The sequence below is a fragment of the Molothrus aeneus genome, chromosome 3 (genome assembly GCF_037042795.1).
Source record: "Molothrus aeneus isolate 106 chromosome 3, BPBGC_Maene_1.0, whole genome shotgun sequence".
NCBI lineage: Eukaryota > Metazoa > Chordata > Aves > Passeriformes > Icteridae > Molothrus > Molothrus aeneus.
In genome coordinates, this window is record NC_089648.1 from 28,874,501 (window position 1) to 28,898,796 (window position 24,296).

The following is a 24,296-nucleotide window of genomic DNA, read 5'->3' on the forward strand; positions in this document are numbered from 1 at the left end:
ACCTGCAAAATTCTTCAAAATTCTTCACAATTCCAAACCAGACTAACTCCAATGTTTCTTGTCAAAAACTCTAAAACCCTGCATTTTACTGTTTTTCTCACTGTGAAAACTATTTGTATAGCTTAAATTATTCATGACCAAAGTATACTTAGTGTGCCATTGGGTATATGAAGTGTATATTCTTATATTTAAGTATCTACCAGCCCACACAGGACTTAACAGGGAGTTTTCAAATGAGATTTTCTATGTTCACCTGTGCATTCTGCAAATTTACCTTAAACTTCCTCTTACCCAGCTTTAATCATTAGCTATAGATAAAAAATTACATGTTTAAACACACTATCTTTTTAATTTTTTTAAACAGCAATCACGATACTTTTCAAGTTTACCTCTAACTTCAACTTGTTTGACTTCAATTTATCTTCTATTATTGCAAGTTTGAATGCTTGCTCTGGTACTTCCAGACCCAACTTTATCATACATTTTGTCTCTCGCACAATCTCTAGAATCTGGGGATCAAAATTAACCAGGAACTTCTCAGTTGTAGGATGACGCACAAATATCGTGGATTGTAAGACTGTAAAGACATTCTAGTATCAGTTTCAAAAGCAAACAATTGTTTAAATTATATAAATTATTATGAAATCCATATTTCTAATGTTGAAATATAGTGATTAAGTATGTAGAGTTACTTGTGAAATAGCTTCATATTGTTTTCAGTTAAAGAAAATACACAATCCACTTCCATCATATTAACTTTCTGCCTTTCTCTTCATAATCTAAACAAGCCTCAGATCCAGTTTTATTTGTGTCATAATTTTTCTCAGCCCAAGTTAAAAAATCATTAAATTAGTTCTCTAAGTACGAGGAAACACAATGCTTGACTATCAAACATTTCTAGGTGTTTAATAATAATATATTTGTCCTTAGAGGGACTGGGGCAATACAACCTTATGAGTTATTATACTGGAAAAAGAAAAACCCAGAAAGAATTATTAAATAGTACACATAGAGAATTTAAATACCAAAATTTGTGTCACTAATGTTTACAGTCATCTGTACAGTCAAACAGTGTACCAAACCTGCAATCCTCTGCATCAAAACCCAGCATCAAGGTCAGTAAAGCACTGAGATTGTATTACTGAGTCTGATAACTGGATCACGATTAACTTACACATGTTAAGGGTAAATGAAGCTTTAAAAAAAATCTGATTTGATTTATGTTAACTTACTATTCAATAACAATTTAAAGAACAAGTTCATATTCACTTACTATATTGTAATTGTGACATTTCCTTCATCCATGCATTATGATAGACTACCTCAAACTCCACCAATACATATGCAAGTTTGTTGTACGATTGAACAACTGCTTTACCTTCTGGACTTGCCAAGATATCTGAATGTTTCTGTTAAAACACAGCACATTCAAATTAAAACTATTTCCAAAACCACCGATACCACTTGGGTTTTTCTCAATTTAAGTATTGTCTATACATAGTGTCGGTTAATACTATGAATTATACTGACAGAGGTCTTAAAAACTGTATCAAATATTAATGATTCAAATTTACAGAGCAATAAAGTCAGTAAGAACTTGTAAGGAATAAATACTAAATATTTAACATCAGTAAGAGCAATTACTTAATATACTGTCATAGATACCTGCAATTCACAGTGAAATGGATACTCAGTTCTACTCAAAATTGATTAAGTGAAAATTTATTGTAAAAGTTTTTAATCAGTTTGGGAGGATTAATCAGTATTTATGTCTGTTTTCCTTGGAACAGATTTAGATTATCACTATTCACATCCGAGGGAAACAGGAAAGTGAAAACCTCTCTCACATAGAAGTTAACTTGGCATAAGACCCTAGATGCTTTGTAGGAAAATCACTCAAACATTTCAAGAATTCTTCCAAGTTATTTTCAACTGAAATAGTCCAGTCTGTTCTATTCCAACACTACATCTTGGATCCATAAGGCTTACTGCAGAGCAGTATAAACATACAAAGAAAAAGGTTCCTTTGCATATAACAAGTGATGCAATCATAACCAGAAATTTTATGATTACCCTACAGAAGACAGTTCACAGTTACACAAAACACCTAATTTTTAAGCACATCCACTTACATGGAAATAGCTGATTGGTTCATTTACCCTTCTGAATAGCTGTCTCACCCACAGTATCTTTCCTGCAATAGGTGGCATGTTTCGAGCAAGAGGAGGGTCGTCTTTCTGGGTTTGGTAAAGCTATAGCAAGAACAATATCATTAAACAGATGTATTTTTAAAAATCTATTGAAATGCTAAACTTTTTTCTCTGGTAGCACAATTTCTTCCTCCTCCCAAACAGATTAAATTTGCATGGAGTCACACAACTCATGGAGAGAAAAATGTATTTCTTCCCTGATTTGCTACCCTTCAAAATGCACACACATCTACGCTGGTACCTCTCCTGTCTCCATTATCTCGCGCTGTTTCTCAGCTGTGCTCACTTATGACAGAGACCTGAGTGCACCAAAAGGCACTGTGAACCCTGGGGCAGAGCAGCCAGTACTCAGGATCAAGTCTGACACCTGACTTTGAAGCCATCTGCTGTGTAAACAAGCTGTTTAAGGAAGTGGTGTTAGGAGAACTCTTGTTCCTCCTTTGCTTGGAACCGGCCTTGGGAGATGCCCAAGCTAGACAGTTAACTGGGAGTTTTTTCCTGAATGGAAACATCAACACTGTTCTTCAGACACACATATCTGACTATTAGATAATATTTCAGGATTTGAACTTAATGATTCTTGTGGGTCCCTTCCAAATCACAATAATTTAGCATTCTATGATATGCACTTTTCTACTAACTCCTAACTAAAATGCATGTAGATAGTCCTGGATACACAGCCCATGCTTTTATCTGTGCCCAAGATGAAAAAAGAATGTCCCCTGCTCAGCGAATGGCTGCATTAAAACAAAACAAGGCCTAAATTTATACTGTATGAAATTTGCAATGACAAAGTATTCAATCACTTTAGAACCAGCATTGCAGTAAGAGCAACATTTTATTAGAAATAACTTGCTTGACAAAGATAAAAGGCAATTTAGTAATATCAAATAAATAGTTAAAACTAGTCAGCAGAATCAAGACGTGTTCTTTGACAGAAAAAAGGAGTATTTGGAGCCACCCAACTTTAGGCACGTGAACTCAGGCTGTGATGACACAATTATTCACTAACTAGAACGTCTTAGCCCTACCTTGTCTCTGGTGGCCCCAGCCAAAGAAATCCAAGCAGCTTCACAATGACCTTAAGAGGAACTTACCTGGATGAAACCCTCTCAGTAAATGTACCTATCATTTTTTTTTGTCTGGGAAAATACAGCTAAGGGTGGCTACATGATTTTTAAGCAAGCAGTGCTGCTAAAAATCTGTTCATTTAGTTAAGCCAGTAATTAGGGGTTCAGGGATTGTTTTACACAGTGTATAGATAGGGAAAGGAAAGAGTGGTTTTGTAAAGAGTGGTTCAGCACAGCCTTGCTAGGCTACAGTTCTAAGTCACTGTGTGGAGGAAAAATTTTCTAATAACTGCAGAGTTTATAGATATTGGCTCCTTCTATCATTAGTGAAGTGCAAACTTCTATCATTGATTTTACGAAATGTAAACATCTCAAAAAATCTTTTTCAACAATCCAGCTTTCCAGATTCCCTTTATATTCATTGAAGAAAAATGGTTATTTGGAGGGAATTATTTAAATCTTCAGGACATTATATAAAATTGATCAGATTAACTCACTCTAGAGTAATTCTTTCTTTCTTTCTTTCTTTAGTAGAAAGGGAGTTTAGACATCTAGGTCTGTTGCAGATGTTTATTTTATGGACAAAGTAATAGTTTACAGTAAAGTGATATGAGCAGTTGCCAAAACTTAATTCTCATTATACTTCAGTCAGGGTGCACTACAAAAATCATGAAAAATCATGAAAAACATAAATGCCATTCACCTATATTTTACATGTATTTTATGCTGCCACAGCAACTGATAATAACTACTTATTATTGCAAATTAACTGCAAAAACCTCATTTAATAAAAAAATCCAAAAGGTACAAGCAAGAAATGCACACAGCCAGCAAAGAACACACTTTTTAAAATTTAATTTATGAAGGAATAACAGAAAATATTTTGGTTTATAAAGTAAAATTGTGATGACAAATTTGCCTACAAGAGCAGTTGTCCATATTGTGCTGCCCACTCACTTAGGCCTGTTTTCTGTAACAGGAAAACAGAAGTAGGATAAATTAAGAATTGGGAGTAAATTAGTGAAAGAGGCAGAAAAAATAAAAAATAATCATATTAAAATGTTTGCTCCTATTTTAACATGATGTTTACAACTTACTGGAAAGAAATTAAATACCTTTTTAGTAGCTTCGAGTTCTGCTACATAATGTTGAAGAATACAACTAATTGTATGTGCTGTTTCTTCTTGAAGGCATGGCATATTCAGACTTTGAAACCTGTATTAAAAATTGACAAAAATGACCCAAAATGACATTTCTAAAATAATAACTGTTTTAACTTATTTGGGGGTATATGAACATTACATAAAATGAAATGAGCAAAAATCTAGGAAATTATTTTGATCCTGGAAAACTTTTTTCTTTGAGGAAGTTTAAACAAGTTGAAAATTTCTGTTCTGGTGGGTACTTTGGTAGTTGTTGCTTAGTATGTTTTAGGCTTTTCCTTTAGTATCTTCTTGTGCATAATAATATTCTAATGAAATTAAGAAAAAGAATATATTGATTCCCATAAGAAAGATAAAACATATATTTTATCATGATTATGTAGTTCAGAATATCAGTGAAAATGATGAAAATTAAATGAAAAATTCTCAATTAGGCTGTTTGTTTTAAAATTTGCTGGGCTGTTTCAATTGTGGTAATCAGTAATTTCAAGTTACTTTAAAATATTTTAAAACATAGTTGCCAATACCTTTGAAGTAACTGAAGTGAATTCTGTGAAGACAAAATTTTCCGAAAACAGGTGCGCATAAAATTCTGTAGCTGTGTCTAAAGAATACATAACTCAGTGTGGGTTTTCAGGTCAGAAAATAGTATTTTGATGATACTTTCTTAACATAGTATCATTTGAAATTGTTACTTAATCATTTACAGCACAAAATAGCAGCCTTCATAAGGCCATGCTTAATATAATTATTAAATAGCCAGTTTCAGTCAAACAATCTCTAAAATGTCATACAATTCTATGAAATAAACAAATTAGTTGCAAATTTATTCTGCCTAAAATTTGACCACATTTCTTCAGGCTAATAAATGACTTTCACATAGATCATTCTCTCAGGTATCACAATTTTTGTCATTTTAGCCACAGAATGAAAATCATCCTTAAGCACTGTTTGATATATTTTACACCTTCCTTTGAAAGAAGGAGAAGGAATGGAAAAAATCTCCCTCCAGACAAACAAACTCCATGCTGTTTAGAAGAACAATGTAGACTGTTCACAATCCAACATCCCATTGACAATCAGTTCCATAAATTCTTTCCCACGTAAGTTATAATAAGTAAAAATATTACTCACCTCTAAACGTTCAACTTCTGTCATGAATTTCACAAAATCCACATCAAATTCTGTTACATGTGGATCAAGGGTGTCATATGGTTTCTTTTGAAAAATGTGGTAGATATTTTTGAATTTTACTGCCATAAGATCTATACCTTCAATTGCACACTGAGTCAGTGCATTAAAATTCTGTTCTATGGCTATCATTTCCATGATCTGAAATAAAGATGTTATATTCATACTCATAATGAATTCTTTGTTATTTCCTCTATAAACTAAAACCTGAGCAAAATAAAATATTCAACAGCCACTCTTCTAGCTACTGCATGCACAAATGTGTTGTTTCTGAGACAAGTATCTTCAATACTTGAAGCATGGTTAATTCAGTTTTAAACATCAGTTGTCACCACAACTCAACACAAAGTAAAATAATAATTGTTTTTCTTAAGGATGAAGAGGGTTTTTTTATGTTTTACTGCTAGATCCAATAGGATAATATGGAAAAGGAGTTAAAACATGGCATACTTATGACAAAAATATATATCAAAGAATAAAAAACCACAACCCTACAGATTAGTATGTATATTGAGTGATAAAAAAGTACATTAAAGACTCACAGAATTCCTACCTTGTGATGATTATCATCTTATCCGTTGTCTGACCTTAATCTGTACCAAGAAGCACCTATTACCTTTTCCACTCAAGATTGTTAGTTTAAAACCCCTTCACTGCATAACCAAGCTAAATGTTAAGATGACACCAAGCAGCAGAATCATCTGAAGAATTCTGCTTGGCAGTAAACATGAGTTTTTAAAGTAATTAAAAAAAAAAAAAGTGTGTTACTTCTCACATAATTTTAAACCTCTTAAAATAATGATCTGAATCTAGATCAGGTTATTTCTCCCCACACTAAAAGAGATAAATTGGCAAGTTGAGAAGGCAATTGTGAGGTAATAGCATCAATCATTGGGATGACTTACTCTGTGGAAGTGCTTAAATTCTCTCAATAGAGAGTTACGGACTCCTTTAAAGGATGATTAAGAGAATGTATGTTGGCAAGCATCCACTTTGTAAACTGTTCTTTGGAGAGACTCTTCTTTGCAAATAACAATAGCACCCAATATACTCACTTTTTCTAATCTCCTACAAAAAGCTTCAGATTTTCCAAAAATGTACACTTCTGATACTTCCAATGCCTTTTCTCCTAGATTTTTAGAAGTCTCTTGCCTAGCTTCATGGAAGCATTTCTGATATTCTCTCAACAAATATATGCAGTCCTAACAGGAGAAGGAAAAAAAAACTATATTCATTATTCTATGCTTATGAGTGAGGGACTAGAGTATTCAAACCTATTGACATTCCAAAGCCATTAGTTATCACTTAATCTGGTTTCAGTCAAGAGGCAACAACAACTTAAACAGAGTGGTTTTCTTTCAGTATCTGAAGAAAGTGTTCGCAACATATGAAGGAACATGCAGTAGTAGAGCACAGTGAACCAGAGAGTGGTGGTGAATGGTGTTGCATCCAGCTGGCAGCCACCCTGGTGTCCCCAGGGATCAGTGTTGGGCCCAGTCTTGTTTAATATCTTCACTGATGATCTGGATAAGGGGACTGAGTCCACCATCAGCCATTTTGCAAATGTGGGTGTCCATGTAGATCTGCTGGAGAGTAGTAAGGCTCTGCAGAGGGATCTGGACAGGCTGGATAAATGGGCTGAATCCAGCAATTTGGTGTTTAACAAGACCAAGTGCTGTGCCCTGCATTTGGCCACAATAACCGCCTGCAGCACTACAGGCTGGGGACAGAGTGGCTGGACAGTGGCCAGGCAGAAAGGGACCCGGGGGTACAGGTTGATGGCAGACTGAACATGAGCCAGCAGTGTGCTCACATGGCCAAGAAGGCCAGGGGCATCCTGACCTCTATAAGCAATAGTGTGGTCAGCAGGACTAGGGAAGTGATTCTTCCTCTGTATTCTATGCCTTTTGGGGAAGAGTGGAACTCAGTAACTGAGGTCCAGAAAAGGAGAAGGTAGAAATGAAGTAAACTTGGCAACCAGTATTCCCACAGCTGCACATATTTTGCCATGGCATATTGCGTTTGCTTAATTTGTTCTTAATAGGTCACCATCAGATGAAGAAGAGGAAGACTATCTTAGCACTGACTTTTCATGGTATGCTAAGGAAATCTTGTATGGAAAGGAACTACTGTAACAAACTCAGGGTCTATTCAAACACCAGATTTTCCAGGGTAGAGGAAGATGGTACCATATCAGAGCTATACTCTCCTCCATAGCCCCTCTTCCTCAAGATGGAAAAATGTGAAATATTAATTCCTTGGTTACACATAAAGCAAAGACGCCAATTCCAAGGTCGGTGACAGACCACACTGATAAAGATGAAGCTATGAGTCCATGGGCATTGCTGTAAATGGGAAAACTTGGGAAAACTTTCAAAACATCATGAAATAAAAAAATCCAAGAGGTATGAAGCACTTGATACATATTGATATGGACTTCCTTACAATATCAACAGATAATCAATAGGTTTGACATGTAAATAATATAATGCCAAAATACAAACATTGATTTTTCCAGTGACTACTGGTGTCTCCTGATCCCAGAGTCGATTCAAGCCAGCATCTGTAATGTATGCTTTACATGTTGAGACCATTTGGTTTGTAACCTAGGACAGACAAATGAAAAAAGTTTAACAGTAATTTTAAGCTTAACAGTAAATTTTCCTGTTTCACAAAATCTAATAAAATTCTCATATACATATGTCAATACTATCAATCAAATTTGGAATAAATTTCACTTGTGGAAAGTTGTCGCAGACATCTTTCATGAAAAATCCTTTCTTAGGATTTTTCCTTGTGACAAGCTGCAGTTCAGCAACCAAAGTAAACAATGGTTATCTGCTGCTGTAGAATGTAACAGGTGATTGGTCTCCTGTGGGTGTTTGGATTTCTTGACCACTCATGGCAGAGCTGGCTCTTGCTCTGTCTGAGACACAGATCTTTGTTATTCATTCTTTTCTATTCTTAGCTTAGCTAGCATCTGAAGAAACTTTTCCTTTCTATTGCTTTTTAGTATAGTCTAATGTAACATATATCATAAAATAATAAATCAAGCCTTCTGATCATGGAGCCAACATTCTCGTCTCTTCTTCATCCTGAAAACCCTTGTGACCACAGTCACAGAAAGTGGCTAAAAAACATATGCAATATATACAACAAACACCCTATAAAAACTCTGAGAACACTCCCAGAAGTATATGTAAGTCCCAGGACATATTTGTAAGTCCTATAATTGCAGCAATACACAGAATGCCATCAATCAAAATTCAAGAACAAAAAGAACTTAGTGAGTTCCAGCTATTCTTCACTTACATTGTTGTCTTTACACTTGCAGCACTTATTTAAGGACTGCTCTTAGAGAATTTTTTATCCTAGTAGTATGGCTTTAACTTGATTTCCTGTGGCTATAAAAAGGAAAAAACATTCTTCTACTTCTCAACCATTCTTCTACTTCTCAACCACAAAAATCCAAATTTAGTCATGACAGAAGGAGAGAGAGGAGTATGTGCAGATACAGAAGACATACCACAGAGAACAGCTACAGGTAGACAATTTTTTTGTCTATTAAATAATATGAACAATTCAAAACAATTCTCCTGATGGTGTTGTTTGGGTTTTGCCTTTTTTCTTTTATATGTTCTCTGTATTCTTTGCACATATATTTGTTAGTAGCTAGTTTTCCCAGTACTTTTCCATGGCCTTTCCCTAAGCAGAAAGACAAAACAAATTCCAGAGCTTCAAGCCCTGAGAGGTAAAAGGCCCCAGTGCTCTCTTGGTTCTACCTGGGAGCCAAAGCCAAGAACAACTCTTCAAGATGCATTCTCATGGACAAAGCACAACTAGTGCGGAAGGGGGGGCTCCAGAGAAGGGGCTTGACCTGGAGGAAAATTGCACCACTTGTACTCCTAATTGGTGATTTTTATCAATTATGCTAATTTCCTAAAAGCTATAAATGTGTACTCATCCTTGTAGGGGTAGGCTTTCATGGACATTTTTCCATAACTGCCTCTGAAGGCCTTCATTAAAGATCCTCTTTTATACTACCCCCTTACTAAAATTATCTCAAGTTTCATTTCTGGGTTGGGAAAAAGGCAACACTGACATGAGGCTACTGTAAAGCAGGCCTTAAGTACTCCTAATTGAAAAAAGACTGGAAACTGCCATACCAAAGGCAGCTTCAAACTTTAAGAAAATTACTGATGAAGTTGGAGATAGGACCTCCAGCGTCACTGCTGATGATCATTAAGTGGAAACAAACAGTAAATAGGGACCTTAAACTACTGGATTAAAATACAGATTTTTTCCTTGCTATTTCAAGCATAGCTTCATGTAACCAGTTTGCTATTAGCCTCTGTAATAAAATACTTACTCCCTTAAACCATTAAATAATAGACAGTAGCAAGAGTCAATATACAAATGTACAAAGACCCATTTTATGATAGGTAATATATACCTAATGTGATATATAGAAAACAGCCACAGCGATGAATAGATACAGATTCAAAAGAGCATATACTTCTTAATATCCTAGTTCAAATTGAAATGTAACAAAATTTTATGCTCAACTCTGTGGTGTAAAGAAACAAAAACCGTGTGTCTGTGTAATGAGGGTCCACTGTGAATTTCCCCTGAATTCTTACTGCAGGTGTGTGGCTTAGTTAGGAAGGATCTCTTTGCTAGAAAATCATTGTACAAACCATCTTTGCATGCAGTGGATATCTGGATTCTGCAAAAGACATTGGTATAAATGCACAGCCAGTCTCAATTTTCTCTTTAAGGAGGGAAAGTTTATGATCTGAAATTCAATTAACTTTTCAAGAATGACTTGCTTCAGAAAACAGGAACCTTTTATCTTTCTCACTTTTTGGAGGAACAGCCTTGTCAGATTGATGGCCATCTGCCATTAGGTCATCCAGGCTGAGAGAAAAAGAGCCTTTGCAGATTCTGTGACTTGGGAAACAACTGATGAGATTAATTCAGATCAGAAGATTAATTAAGAATAAAAAAAATTAACACTGATGAACCAAGAATAAACAAAGCTCCTTTCAAAAGAGAAATCTGCAATCCAAGTTTAATCCTCTCGTGATCAATAGAGTTCTTTTCCTTTCCCTTACAGAACCCCACTATTTACTACCATTTTAAAACTCTTTTTACATTTTTAATGCTCTACTGTTTTAAACAATTTTTTTTCTTCTGAAAAGTCACACAATTTTTGTAATTACTATTTTGTTTAATATACTTACCTTTATAAGTAATGATGTAATTCTCTCAGAAGTATTGTAATATTTTGAAACACGGTGAATCATTTGTACAGCCTTTATCAAGTATGGTATTCCCTGTGTCATTAATACCTCAAAGCAAAGTTTCAAGAAAAAAATTACTTCCTATTCTTAGCAACTATATTTCCATTCTATTGACAACTTCTGAATTACATATTTCCCTAAGCCACACGAATCAGTCTTTAAAATTTCATGGCAGCTTACCAAAAGTTTTCTTATTAAAAAAGACTAACCATGCTCAATAAGATTTCAAATATCAACTAACAAGAACAATAAATGGCTAAGTTTGATCATTGGCTAAGAAATCAGATTAAAGATGTTACAAGATAAAATAATTTTAATATCCTATTTTGATGAACAAAATTGAACACTGATTCAAAGTGTAAAGGTTGCATTTTTTGGTGCAATAGGAAGTATTTTTCTGCCAGCAATTTTCTGTGATGGATACTTTTGTTTTCCTTCAGGTAAGGGTGCTAATGTACTTTTATTGTAATAACAATCTTTACATAAAATGTTTCATTCAGACACTTCAGAAAACTCATTAAATAATTGTCACAATGTAAGTTTCATTAACAAATGCCTAATTCCTTCAAGCCTATCAAACACCTAAAATTTTCACATATTTTGTGAAATCAATGGTCACATTGTTAAAATCATACAGTGGTATTACAAATACTCAGTAGCTCAAACACTTCCGAAGTATTTTGCTGGGGAAAAAACAAAACTAAACAAAACAAAAGACAAAACATTATAATTCATTGACATTATCAGGAACTTGTCAAAATTGCAATTCAGAACATGAAGGAAGTAATTTTGGCTGTCACCCCTCAATGGAGAAGCTAAGGTCCTGTAATTAAATTTGAGTTGCAAACTCAAACTCATAGTGTGAATAGAAGGCATTTGAATTTAGCAAGAGTGTGAAATAAATGCTATATAGTATAAAAAAACCCATCCGTGTCCATAGTGTTCATTACCAACACCACCTGTGAAATGGAATCAGGAGATTCTGAGTCTATAGGTTTTCTTTTCCAATCCTTGACAGAAAATAAAACCCTGAATACTGGACTGTGTAGAAATTTCTCTGATTCAAAGCCTCAAGTTAAATGCTCAGTCTGAATTTTCATATATTAACCTACTTCAGCACCAATGTTCACTGTGTGATACTGCATGCACCAAATATCATCATAAATCAACATGTATTCCTTATTCCATTCCTTATTCACTAATATATAAAAGAGTTGTCCATACCAGATACTAAATGCAACTCTGCACAGAATGAAGATCTGTTTAAAACAGGATATATTAAGCTTGGAAATCACTGCTTTTAAGCTGAACATCATAGAAAATCCTACCTAAATTAACTTGATCTCAGGAACATGATTAAACAGAAAATCACATGTATCCAAGCTGTTCCAGATTAAACAAAGAACTCTAATTAACTATTCTGTATTGGTAAAATTATGAACTTTTCAACAGGTTTGCACCCACTAATGTAAAGCAGTTCATCATTAGGGCCTGGTACCTGGCACCCTCTAGTGACACCTTTAAGAGCTGAAGATAAACAGCTTAGTGACACTGCTTATCATACTTGCCTCTTACACTATTCCATGTAATATGAGCTCTATGTCATATCAAAGCCCTTTTGCTTGCCCTCTGTTACAACTTTGTAGTAGGGTCCTAAGCTGCCAGAGATTCAAAAGAAATGCAGCACTTCCTGACAGAGAGCTGGAGGCATATAGGACCAAAACATGAAGGACTCAAAACCAAATGAGAACGAGCACTATTTTTCTAAGGTATTTACTCCTTTCATTCTGTTCTGCAATACACCTATTATAATAATTCATAGTTATTTTACCAAATAACTAGTATCTTGAACTACAACTGAATGGTGTACCCGGAGAACCAATTGTCTAAATTCTGACTGGCAGGTACTTCCGCAAATAGAAGCAGATAATATTGTATTCCATATTAAAAAAAAAGTTTTGCCTATTTAGGACCTTATCAGGTTTCATTATTTTCTATATAACTGAAATTTTAGTACTTTGGTTACAGTTATGTGATCATAGACACATATGGCATTTTCAGGGGAAGACATATTTGGAGATTTTCATATTATAAAATATGTAGCTGGTTTAATTGCTTTAAAAAATAATACCAGCAGCAGGACTGACTTATTAGAAAATTGTATGTATTTATGCTTATTTACTAAATACATATTTCATATTTACTAAATACATATTTCAAAACACTATATTTGATGAAATATATAATAACACTTCAACATTTAGCTTGACACGCTTTTAGAAAAAAAATAGTAAAAATTACTAAATTACTAGTAGTAAATTAGAAAAAAATGCTTTTCAGTAAATATAAGGAAGGAAAACTTTATTCTGCTCTGGGATTTCTATGTAAATACCTAAACTATGCATAAAGAATGGCGAAAGGCATACTTACAACATCAGTGCTATAAAGGGGCTGACAAACTTTTTCAAGTGTGCTTAGGTATCTCACATTATCCTTTGATTCATTTGCTGCATCTGTGATTTTGCCATCTAATTCTTGCCATGACTAGTGGGAAAAGAGTACTGTGAAAAACTTCATACATAGTGAACTGTTTCTTTAACTTGCACTCACTTGACAGAAGTAAACTTTGGTAAATGAATTTTTAAGAGGCGTTGCCAAAACAGGCAATAAAAGTTAACTTATTGTATTTATTACACATATAATGCATTTTATGTTCATTTTTGGCTGCATTCCTGAAATGTCTTGTTCTTTGTCTTGATACATTCAGCATACCAGCAACACATCTAAATTTTCTTCTTCTAATTCTCCTTGGCAAATCTCCCTTAGATGAAATAAAAATAAACAAACAAACAAACAATAACCTTTATTAAAAAAAAACTAGCATAAAAAAGAAAAAAATTATTACCTTTAGTATTTTAGAGTGTGCAACTTTCAGAACATTGATAACAGCTTTACAGTTTTTTCCTTTGATCTGTTCAATAATAAAGTTCAATTTAGCAGACATGTATTTCCAGTTCTCCAGTTCCATCAGTGGACCTGAATCCTTAGCTTCTCTCCTTAGCTGTTTGCTCTCAGTCAGAACCTGCAATCCAATTGAAAAAAAAAATCAAATGCTTACTACAGGAAATAGACATGTCATTATAGAGAGGAAACACTCTTGAGGAAACTCACTTAGAAAAGAACAAGCTTGCAGTTACTGACACATGAAAATAGTTCCCATTTGGAAAAGCTTTCTAAGTCTGAATTGCACTCAATCATATTTTTAAACTGAAAATAAGGCAATTAATATAAATTGCTGTCATACCCTGGGTGAATATCAGAGTATATAGATAAGCCTTTAACCAGAATCTGTGGATTGAAATGCACCAAATGTAATTTCACTTGCCCAGAACTTCAAGAACTAGTTTAATAAAAGTATTAGATATAAGTCATAAATTTTTCCATTTGTATGCTAATAAATGTGCAGTCAGCTCTTTTTTCATCTCTTTAACATTTCTATTCTTATAAACTAAACACACTAACTATAGTATGCCTTATAAGTAGAGTATGTCCCTGCCTACACAGATTCATATTTTGACAAAGGATTCTCTCTTTTTCATGGAAGTCTCAGACTTTGATAACTGAGACCTTACAATGCAAAACTTACACTGGATAAAATACGCCCTGCTGGGCCTGCTCAAAAATCTTCCTAAGAGCAGTACTTCCCACCACAAGTGACAGCAGAAATTTAACAGGTAACGTACAGTTAGGTATGCTCTATATGCATACGTGGTCCTCATCAGTGTTATTAGTCCTGCAACTCTCTGTTCTCTTCTTACTATTTGTGAATTAAGTGCTCAGAAACTCTTATTCTCACTAGACTGTAAATTCCTAGGCATAAGGACTATCTACTTAACTTCCCTTGTGCATAGAAGCAGAGCGCTTCTCTTAATTTGGGTGGAGATGCAGCTGAAGCCTTTGGCAAACTTCAGGCAAGTCTCACATATAATTTGTAAATATTCATCCATATTCATGCTGAATTGATGTGTTAAAAAAGCAACTTACATGTTCAATTTGTTTATACCATATCATAAGTACTTCCTCTAGCTGGTTAACTGTGTCATGACTGTCAGCAGCTGCAGTTATTTTATCAAAGCTCTGGAGTTCAGAAAAATTAATGTGATCTATTTTTTTCAACTCAACTGTTCCTTCAATGCATGCTGCAGCACCTGAGAAAAAGGCAATTAAAATATCAAACCAATTAAGACTTTAAAATAAATTTCCACCAGTCAAAGCAATTTAAATTTGAAAATATACATCTGCAGCCAGTGTCGTTTTGATATAATAGCAATTTACTGCACTCACATAAAGCAGAAATATCTGATTTTAAATGCGGTGGTATTCCTTAAAAGCAATGTGTCACTATTTGCTTAAGAAAATAATCCACCCATGTATATATTATGCAAGTAATGGATAATTTTACTTTTCCTTGCAGAATGTGAGAAGTTCCTTATCTATGCACTACTGCCTTTAAATAGAAATCCTTAAGCAGAATTCCTCTAGTTTGTTTCCTAAATGCAATGCTTACCTCCTAAAAATGAAATGTATTTCTTAATTGTTTCCACAAATTTCTGCTTGTCTTTTGTATCCTCTTTGGACTGACCTAAATCACCCCAATTACTTGTTTCGAGGATAGCAGGGAGAAAAACCTTTTCTAGTAAATCTTTAATACCAGGTAGGAGTCCATCAGTGGCATCCAAAACACCAAAGGAAATTTCCTGCAGCGTAAAAATATTATTGTTATCAAAGCAGTAACTTACACTAGAAACAGTATTATAAGTTCTATGTATTTTTATAAAAGCACTCCAATATGCCAAACAAAACTTTAATTTAAGGAGAGAAAATCATTATATTACACACCTACATTGTGCCTATAAGATAGTACTTTCAATAAAAGAGGGAAGTCAATAATTATTTAGTACAGTTTTAAAAAGCTGTCTAGTTATGCTTTTGTTACATCAGTTATTTATCTATCAATCACATAGAGTTTGGAAATTTTGAAATGGTAGAAAAATCCCTCACCCACAATTAGGTACTAATTAATGAATTGCAAGTAGCAAAAAACTCTCTGAATGTCCTTATCTGAAATTATATAAGAAGCAATTATCTGACTAAATATATATTATCTTGAATCAAGTTAAATTTTTACCTACTCTCCAAAACAAAACTTTACATGGTGTGACTATTTCTAATATTCCAGTATTTAAAATGTCCTTAAAATGAGCAAGTATTAACATACATCATGTAACAAACTTCCTAGAATATAAATTTTCTTTCCTTATCCCTTCAGCATTTGGAATTATTTGGGAAGGTATTTGATGAAAAAGTGATAAAGACAGAACTTGTATCTTACTTATGATAATGTTTTTTCTCCTTCACCTTCCTGGGTCTCAAAAGGAATGGAATATTTTATTATGAAATATAAAGAATATAAACTGATAATGGATTTTCTGTCTGAAGAATTTGAAATAATACTAATTACAAGATACATATGTGAAACAATTTTATCAATTTACAGTCCCTTAAGCACTGCCCAAATACTAAGACATGTAGCTATGAACAATAATGAAGCCCACACTTATATAAGAATTTGTCTTGTAAAGCAGAAAATCTCATGCCACATAATTTATACAGGATAAATGTTTATTTTGTATTTTATTAATCAAAGCACATAAAAAGGTACAGGTAAACTTTTTGTCTCCTGGTATTTGCAATAAAGTCTTCTCAGTGTTTCTTTGTAGCTTAGGAATTTTGATCACAATTAAAATATACTTGGCAGCTTTGACCACTACCAAGGAAAGAGAAATTAAGGGAAATTAATACATATTTCTTTAACAAGAATCCTGTAAGACACTAAATTCACAAGTATTTGCTGAAGTGATTCAGCTATTTGTTGTTTACCCAAAATGGAGAGCAAAAAAGTTACCAGTAACTTTAGTTATGTGACAACTGTGAAAAAAAATAATGACACAAAAAATAGCTGCTTTTAAAGCTTTTAGTTTTTAAACAAAATGAGAGAGTACCTCATGTATAGTTTTGTCATTTATGGATGTGTCATTCTTATAGCGAACAAAATATAAGCATAGTCCTAGGATTTTGTCTGGTGTCCTCTCCAAATAAAATTGAAAAATTTTACTTCCTTTTTCAACATCTGGAATTACCCGACCACACTCTGAAAAGGAATTTCATAGATATGACTCTTTTTTAAAATGAGGGTATTATAAAATGCTTAAAATCAATATAAGGAAATAAAATTGAACATATAAATAATTTATTTTCTTCTTTTGTCAGAGAACAAAAACCAGTATAATTTCTAACTGTAATTAATCACACTATTGAAAAAGTACACCAAACGTATAACGTGTATCTTACAAACATATTTGGGTGCATTGTAATACACTGAAAAGGGAATTTGCTCAGGCCCATAGTTCTGAAACAATTTGTTGGTGACTAAGGTACTGTATTTCCATTTATCCTACCAAAAAAGATGCCAGGTCTAAGTGAGAAAAGAGTGATTTCGAGATGGCCTCAGGTCCTCTGTGGATATATTCCTATGCAATTTGATAGCTCAGTATAAATAAGTAACAGAACAATATTTGCAGTAATTAGTGATCATTAGGGATTTAGGACATTACATTCTAATTCTCTACCACGCATGTGAAATGCGAAAAATTTCAAATATTTATAATAAATGAAAAATCAGAGACAGGTTTTATGAAAGTGCTTTCTAATGAACTGCAGGCAAAACTCATGTATGAAAAAGTCACAACCAATTCAGTACTTCAGGATAACACTTTATAGTCTTTCTTCTAGGAATGGCTAAAATTGATATTTTTTTTCCTAGAAAATTTGACTTGAAGCAAGCATTTAAAATATGAAGTTTTAGTCCTCAGAGCAAAAGCTTGCAAAATTCTGAACAAGCAAAAGCCGATTTTATTCTGAGAAACTTCAAATCAAATGAACAATAGAATGAACTGTTACATGTGCCTGTATTACTGCTATTAGTGTATTACTGCTAAACATTTACCTATTCCTCGTGGATCTCCTTCTTGATAAAAAATTTTCAATGATTTTTTTCCTCCCTTGGCAAAAAAGGAATCAAAAGCATCGAACTGTTAAAACAAAGAGTGAATATTTGTTACTCAAAATATTTTTATGTGCCTTTAAGAGGTGCAAAACTAATTTGACCATGCTACTGTTTAAAGCTTTGTTGGCACTGTTTATCCCCAGATATTGTGAGAAGATAGGAAGCATCCAACTGAAGGACTCAGCCATGGTAGTGGCTTCCTACTCATCAAAAAAAAAGGTCAGAAGTTTAGCAAGCATGTGTGGAGATGCATCACCTGTTCAGGGACAAAGGATACACTTCTAGTTGTGGTATATTTCTTACAAGCATGTTTTTTCCCCTAAATAAATAAATATTAAAGCTGAATCAGAGCAATGATGGGAAAATATGTGACACCCAGGTTGACAGAACTGAAAGCCACTCTAGTGAGAAGACAACATTGCATGAAAATAAAAGTAGCAAAAGCAAGCCAGCTCTGCAAGTGCATTTCACTTTTGTAAACAGCATTAGTGAATAACAAGGTTAAAACAGAGAAAAACACATTAAAAAGACCCACCCCCAAAATAGTGAAAGAAAAAGTTGTTAAGTGCTCAATGCTCAGCGACAAAAAGCAGGAAAAAGTTCACTACTACAAGAAGCACTCCAGCTTGTGAGAAAGAGGAGGACAAACAGTAACTTTGGAACTTGTATCATTCTACACAGAAGGTAAGATGTGAGCTCTTCCCACAGCTGCTGATTCTGCAAAGAATCAATCTGCTGTTTCAAGTCCATGTGGTTCTCACACCCACTGTGTGAATATATATGCAGGCTAACACTTTAAAGGGAAAAACAACTCATGGATATCAAAGACATATGTTTATGGGAATTTATTAAATGACAATTTGGTGAGGGACAATGTTGACACAGCCCCAGCAGCCTGAATTGTTTATAAATAAACTAAAACTGGGAGCAGGAAAATATTCAACCACTATAATTTTTCAGATGGTCCTGGTGACAGCCAAAAAAAACCCCAACCCACCCATACCCAAACAAAAATAAACAAACAGAAAAACTCAAACCAATACCAAATACAAAAAAACCCTAAAGAACCCAAAATTTCTCAATTTCTCAAGTGTTGGGATTAGTCAAACTTGGCGCAGAACAGCAGTTTCACATTAAATCAGAATGATTTAAAACTATATATCATTTAGCAAATGTAAAAAAGGGACAATACTTAGCACACCTCTATGTTGTGTAAGCACAAAAAACCAAACAAATGAGGCTAAGTACATTTTGTGATATAAAAATATCAATAAACAAACAAAACCCAAACAAAGTTGGAGTAAGGCTAAATTTGGCTTGTAACTGTAAAACTGAAGTTCTAAGAATTGATTTGTTTTATCAAAGGAGATATTACCTGGCTGACTGTTAAATGCTAAGTCAAATCTCTCTTAACAGACAAAAATAACATCAATAAGGTGCAACAACAGTCAAATAACAAAAACGTAATCAGAGAAGTTGAGTCGTATCTTTTCACAACAGCCATACAGTTTTGATAATCTCTTTAAAGTACAGTTTTGCTGTTTCCTGCTGTTTGTTTAATCATTTTGAAACAACATGAAAGACAACACTAAATACACAGAAATAGTGAAAGCTTTCAGAAGTTCCATAGATTTGAGATCTACACACTCTGCAAACCCACTTAATCTTTTAAACATACAAACATAAATAAAGTGCTCAAAAGTGAAATTTCTTAGTGGGTCTTTCAAATATTTCCATAGTATTTAAATGGTGCAGGATTAATCTTCCTTCTTACTACTAACAACATGCTAATTTTCAAAATGCTCCCATAAGTTACACAATTTTGCACTATCTTAGAAATTTCATTGAGAACTTGCCTAACAAACAAAATGATCATAATTAGAACATAATAAAGTCAGTCTCAGATGGATGAAACTTTTTGGAACTACTAGATGTGAAAATAAACCCTTTGATCAAAATAACAGCGGCATTTATATTTTCCTTGAGGTAAGAAAGATGAAAAAGCCACAATCAAAAATTGGAGATATTTGCAAATCTGCTGGGAAACTCAGCTGAAAGATTTAGTCAGGTGTCCTTTTAGATTGATTGTGTGCCTTAGTAATCACATTTTCTGGCAGAAACAATAAAAATTATGGATAATACTTTTTATAAAAGGGGTAATCTGCTACATATTTTTACTAATAATTTAAATCAACAGGAATACAAAAGAGACTCACCGAAGGGACATCCAATATCATTTCCTCCACAGTTGCTAAGTCTAAGCCTACCCTGGCACTGAGAACTTCAAATATGTATTTATATGAAGCATTAACTCTCGCTCTTCGATCTTCTCTTGCTTTTTCATATTGAATCTAAAACAGTAAGCAAGACTTTCAAGCTAAAAATATACAAAGTAATCACAACAATGACCTGTAACTTAACTTGCAACTAATGCTGAAATCTACTGTCTTGTATTTACAGCTACAAAATGTCCTAATTTTAGAAATACCTAAATTTTCAGAGGCTAACAGAAGAACAAATTATTAAGTATTATTATAAGATGTGAAGTCAAATCTGAGGATTTGTCAGGGAAAAACAAACATTAAGAATATGACAGTTAGATTTTAAGATTTTTACGTGACATTAACTGGCTTCCTTGTTCACAATCGAAATTTCAATTTATTAAATTAATACAGAAAGGTTAAAACGTCCATTTAAAATGAAGTATCTAGGGTGGGTAAATATTTGCAGGAACTAAGGTGAGTACAGCTTCTATGTAAGTTATTCAGGTAATATCTCCTGCCTCTAACCTCTATTACTTTAAAATTTTAAAATATTACAAACATGGAAAAAAATACTTTCTGCCAGAAATAATTTAGTAAAACAACTGAGTCTAAACAAAAATAAAATCAATAAACAAAAGATTCAAACTAATTTTTAATATAAACTGAATTTAATAATCTGAGGAAAGAATCAGAAACTTATAACCTTTTTTGCTTTGTGACTTTGCACGCTCGGAACTCCACTAGGGCGGTAAATCTTAGAAAAACTTTGACTTCGACTTCCAAAAGAACGAGATGAAGAGGAAAGGCTTCCTAATCGTTGAGCTGTCAGAGAAGGTCTGGGTAAATCTTCTGCAGTGGCTGAACCTTTTTTAGTATTTTTTTGTACTCCCGCCATTCTAAAATCTGAAATTTGAAAAGAGAAGATTATGTTTTTAACAATCCAAACATTTCAAGTCTACCTTTTGCAGAAGACAGGAGCATCTCAAAACTGACTTTCCAGGTATATAAATTTAATAGTCTCAAAGAATCCTCTTCCAGTTTTTAAAATGCCAGACATTAAATGCATTTTTATGATAGGTTACAAATGTCAAGACGAAGATTGAGACATTTTTTAAAAACAATTTTTCATACACATACGTTTTGTGGAGTGAATGCCTCTCTATAAAACAAATATATTTTACAATATAAATAATTTCAGTGCATATCTAATTACTGAGAAATAGAAATGGTTTCAAACATAAATGACTTATTTAAATTTTAGTTTCTAAAATATATACCCAAATTCAGCAACTTAGAAAAGACTTGCATACACAGAAATTGCTATTCTGCTCAGTGTACTATTACAATAAGGATCAAGATAACTATCAAGAATTTCTTAGTAGTTAATATGAGACCTAAGGGCAGCCTCCTACTGCTGTAACAGCATTATATACTCTCTTAGACATTATTACCTGATGTGGGAAGTAAAAAATCAAAGGTGAGGCTGACATGAAAAGCAGTATCTGGTTGAAAAGCAACACCTGGTAGTACATTACTAGCTCCTTACTCTTGCCCATATAATAGGTGACAAATTGGCTGATGTTCCATGGTTTTAGGCATGCAACCACCTGCTACAGAAAGTGTTCATCTCTTTCTTGAAGTAAATGTACCACCAAAAAACAAATTAAGGAAAGACACACACACACACAAAAAAGTAAATTATCATATTTATTTATTTTTCTTCATGTTTCTATGACTGGCCTGGTCATCTACAAGGTTAGCAGTGATGCTTACCTCCTTGATTATTCCACTCAAGTGGAATAGGTTGGATGCTAATTTCCCTGCCTTTGGTTCACTTTTAGCTGATACTTTCCCCTGAAGCACAAGATGACAGAGGTGGGGTTCTTACAGCTTTCTTTCAAAAACCCACAAAGGCTGCATTCTATCCTGGCATCATCCCTGGCTCTCCAAAATCTATACTCAAGATACCTGAAGATCTATCTCCAAAATTTATACTCAAGAATCTCAGGTGAGATTCTCACACTTTTCAAAAACCTGTGTGAGCTCCATCTGCCTCCTTCTCCTGGCTGGAATAACAAACACGCTTTCATGTCAAAACCTCCTTTCCTTCCCTCCAGGATGCCCCAAACCTTCTCTACAGGAACTGTTCATTCAAGGAAAGTAGGTCTGGCTTCCAGCATGCATCATCTTAGGGCTGAAGGAGAATGAGAGGGAAGCAGAAGCAGAAGTGGAGGATTCCCGAGTATTGAAAATACAGCCTTTCGGCTTTCTTCTGAAAAGCTGAGCTGCCTTAGCTTGCACTTCAGCTTTGGCAGAGAGATGCGGGCGAAGATCCCCACCGACCTGGCCGGAGCTGTGTCTCCTCGCAGGGCGGGCAGTAGGGCGCTCACCGGCGCTCCCCTCAGCGGGCAGAGCGGGCGGGCCAGCGCCCGCTGCGGGCAGACTCCTCCCGGTTCGGCGGAGGCGCCGGGCCGGTACCGGGAGCCCGTAACCGCTACGGGACGGCGGCTCCAACGCCTCCCGGCAGCCGCGGGGCTCAGGGGGCGCTGCCGGTGCCCGCCCGCTGCGGCCCCGCGCACGGCCGGCCAAAATCCGAGCCCCAGCATCCGAACCGTCATTCCAACGTAAAGACCTCGTGTACCTGGGAACCGCTTGCCCGCGCGGCTGGTGAGGGTAAATGCGCCTATGGAAATCACTTGAGTAACGCAGACTGAGCTCCGCGCTGCGGAAGTGCTTTGCTCTCGATTATAAAACGTGTGGAGTTTTAATTTTTTTTCCCCACATAGGGTATTCAATCCTGGTTTTCATTCTGCGTTTTTGAGAGAAATATTATCCTTCACTCTTTGGCCTGAAATGATATTTTTATACTAAAGGACAATGCGTAACTCCAGAGGGTGAAGAGACATCTGAAAGAGGGCCTCAGTAATGTTTATAAATATATAAAGGGGGTGGGAGGGGAGTGCCAAGAGGATGTTTCCAGGCTCTTGTCTGAAGTGCCAAGCAATAGGATAAGGGATAAAAGGCAGAAAGTGATGCACAGGAAGTTCTTAATGTGTGAGTGACTGAGCCCTGGAAAAAATTGCCCAGAGAGGTTGTGGAGATATTCTCCTCCCTGGAGATATTCAAAAACCATCTGGACACAATCCATGTACTCTGGGATAATGCTACATGAGCAGGGAAGTTGGAACAGATCCACTCTGGTCCCTTCCAATCTGCCCAATTCTGTGATTCTGTGACAAATGCTACTTGAAATCTTTTCCCAGCACCTGGAGGCAAAAGCAGAAATCAACCTCTGTCAACACTAAACCAAGGCTGTCATGAGTATGATAATAAGGCAAGGCCAGGATTCCCAAACAGCCTGATACTGCCAGGATTTACGAAAGCAGCACCATTCCAGTGGAGCTGGGTTATCAGCTGTGTCTGCTCTGGCACTGGCGTGGTACCCTCGGCCTCCCGGTGGCAACTGAAGGGATGCATCATCAGGTCATTGTAGGGGATCCTCACTTTCATGCCACGTTTCAGCTAAGTAATGCCACAGTCAGGGAAGCTCCTTCCCTTTGGTCCTTATGTTGTCTTGAATGCAGGCTCGTTACCTGTGCAGCACCAATTCACACACTGAGGCAAAATATTTCTACTTTTTATTCTAGTTTGCTCCAAATAGAGAGCTGAGTGGTAACACACAAAATGCTGGCTCCCCAATAATCAAAACTTCACAGTATTTATAAATTTCAACAAGCAAAGGCATCAGCATTCATTAGTTACAAATTACATAACCTTGCTATTCATTAGTACTCAACCTCGTATTTCCTAGCTGTGTCTCTTTGCTAGTTGTGTCTCTGCTAGTTGTGTCCACAGGTGCAATTCTTCCTTCCATTTGAGTCTGGGGTCTGTCTTGAGTGGGTGGTCAATGAGTCAGAGTTGCAACTGCCCATTGCTGGGATTATCTTTTTGCCACTTACTGCTCAGTTT

General features: G+C 35.0%; 1 protein-coding gene across 1 annotated transcript in view; it reads right to left on the reverse strand.

Annotated features, from left to right (window-relative positions):
- DNAH8 (dynein axonemal heavy chain 8) overlaps positions 1-21,222 on the reverse strand; it is a 115,159-nt gene extending 93,937 nt beyond the window's left edge. The window contains exons 1-17 of the mRNA XM_066547881.1: positions 21,031-21,222; positions 20,280-20,414; positions 18,004-18,088; positions 17,000-17,148; positions 15,505-15,694; positions 14,982-15,145; positions 13,843-14,019; positions 13,368-13,481; positions 10,878-10,985; positions 8,139-8,240; positions 6,690-6,836; positions 5,578-5,775; positions 4,971-5,047; positions 4,396-4,495; positions 2,133-2,252; positions 1,274-1,409; positions 390-577 (exon numbers count right to left, since the gene is read on the reverse strand). Coding sequence (XP_066403978.1) covers positions 390-577; positions 1,274-1,409; positions 2,133-2,252; positions 4,396-4,495; positions 4,971-5,047; positions 5,578-5,775; positions 6,690-6,836; positions 8,139-8,240; positions 10,878-10,985; positions 13,368-13,481; positions 13,843-14,019; positions 14,982-15,145; positions 15,505-15,694; positions 17,000-17,148; positions 18,004-18,088; positions 20,280-20,414; positions 21,031-21,222 — 2,382 coding nt within the window. The remainder of the gene's footprint in view (positions 1-389; positions 578-1,273; positions 1,410-2,132; positions 2,253-4,395; positions 4,496-4,970; positions 5,048-5,577; positions 5,776-6,689; positions 6,837-8,138; positions 8,241-10,877; positions 10,986-13,367; positions 13,482-13,842; positions 14,020-14,981; positions 15,146-15,504; positions 15,695-16,999; positions 17,149-18,003; positions 18,089-20,279; positions 20,415-21,030) is intronic.
- Between the last annotated feature and the right edge of the window lie 3,074 nt (positions 21,223-24,296).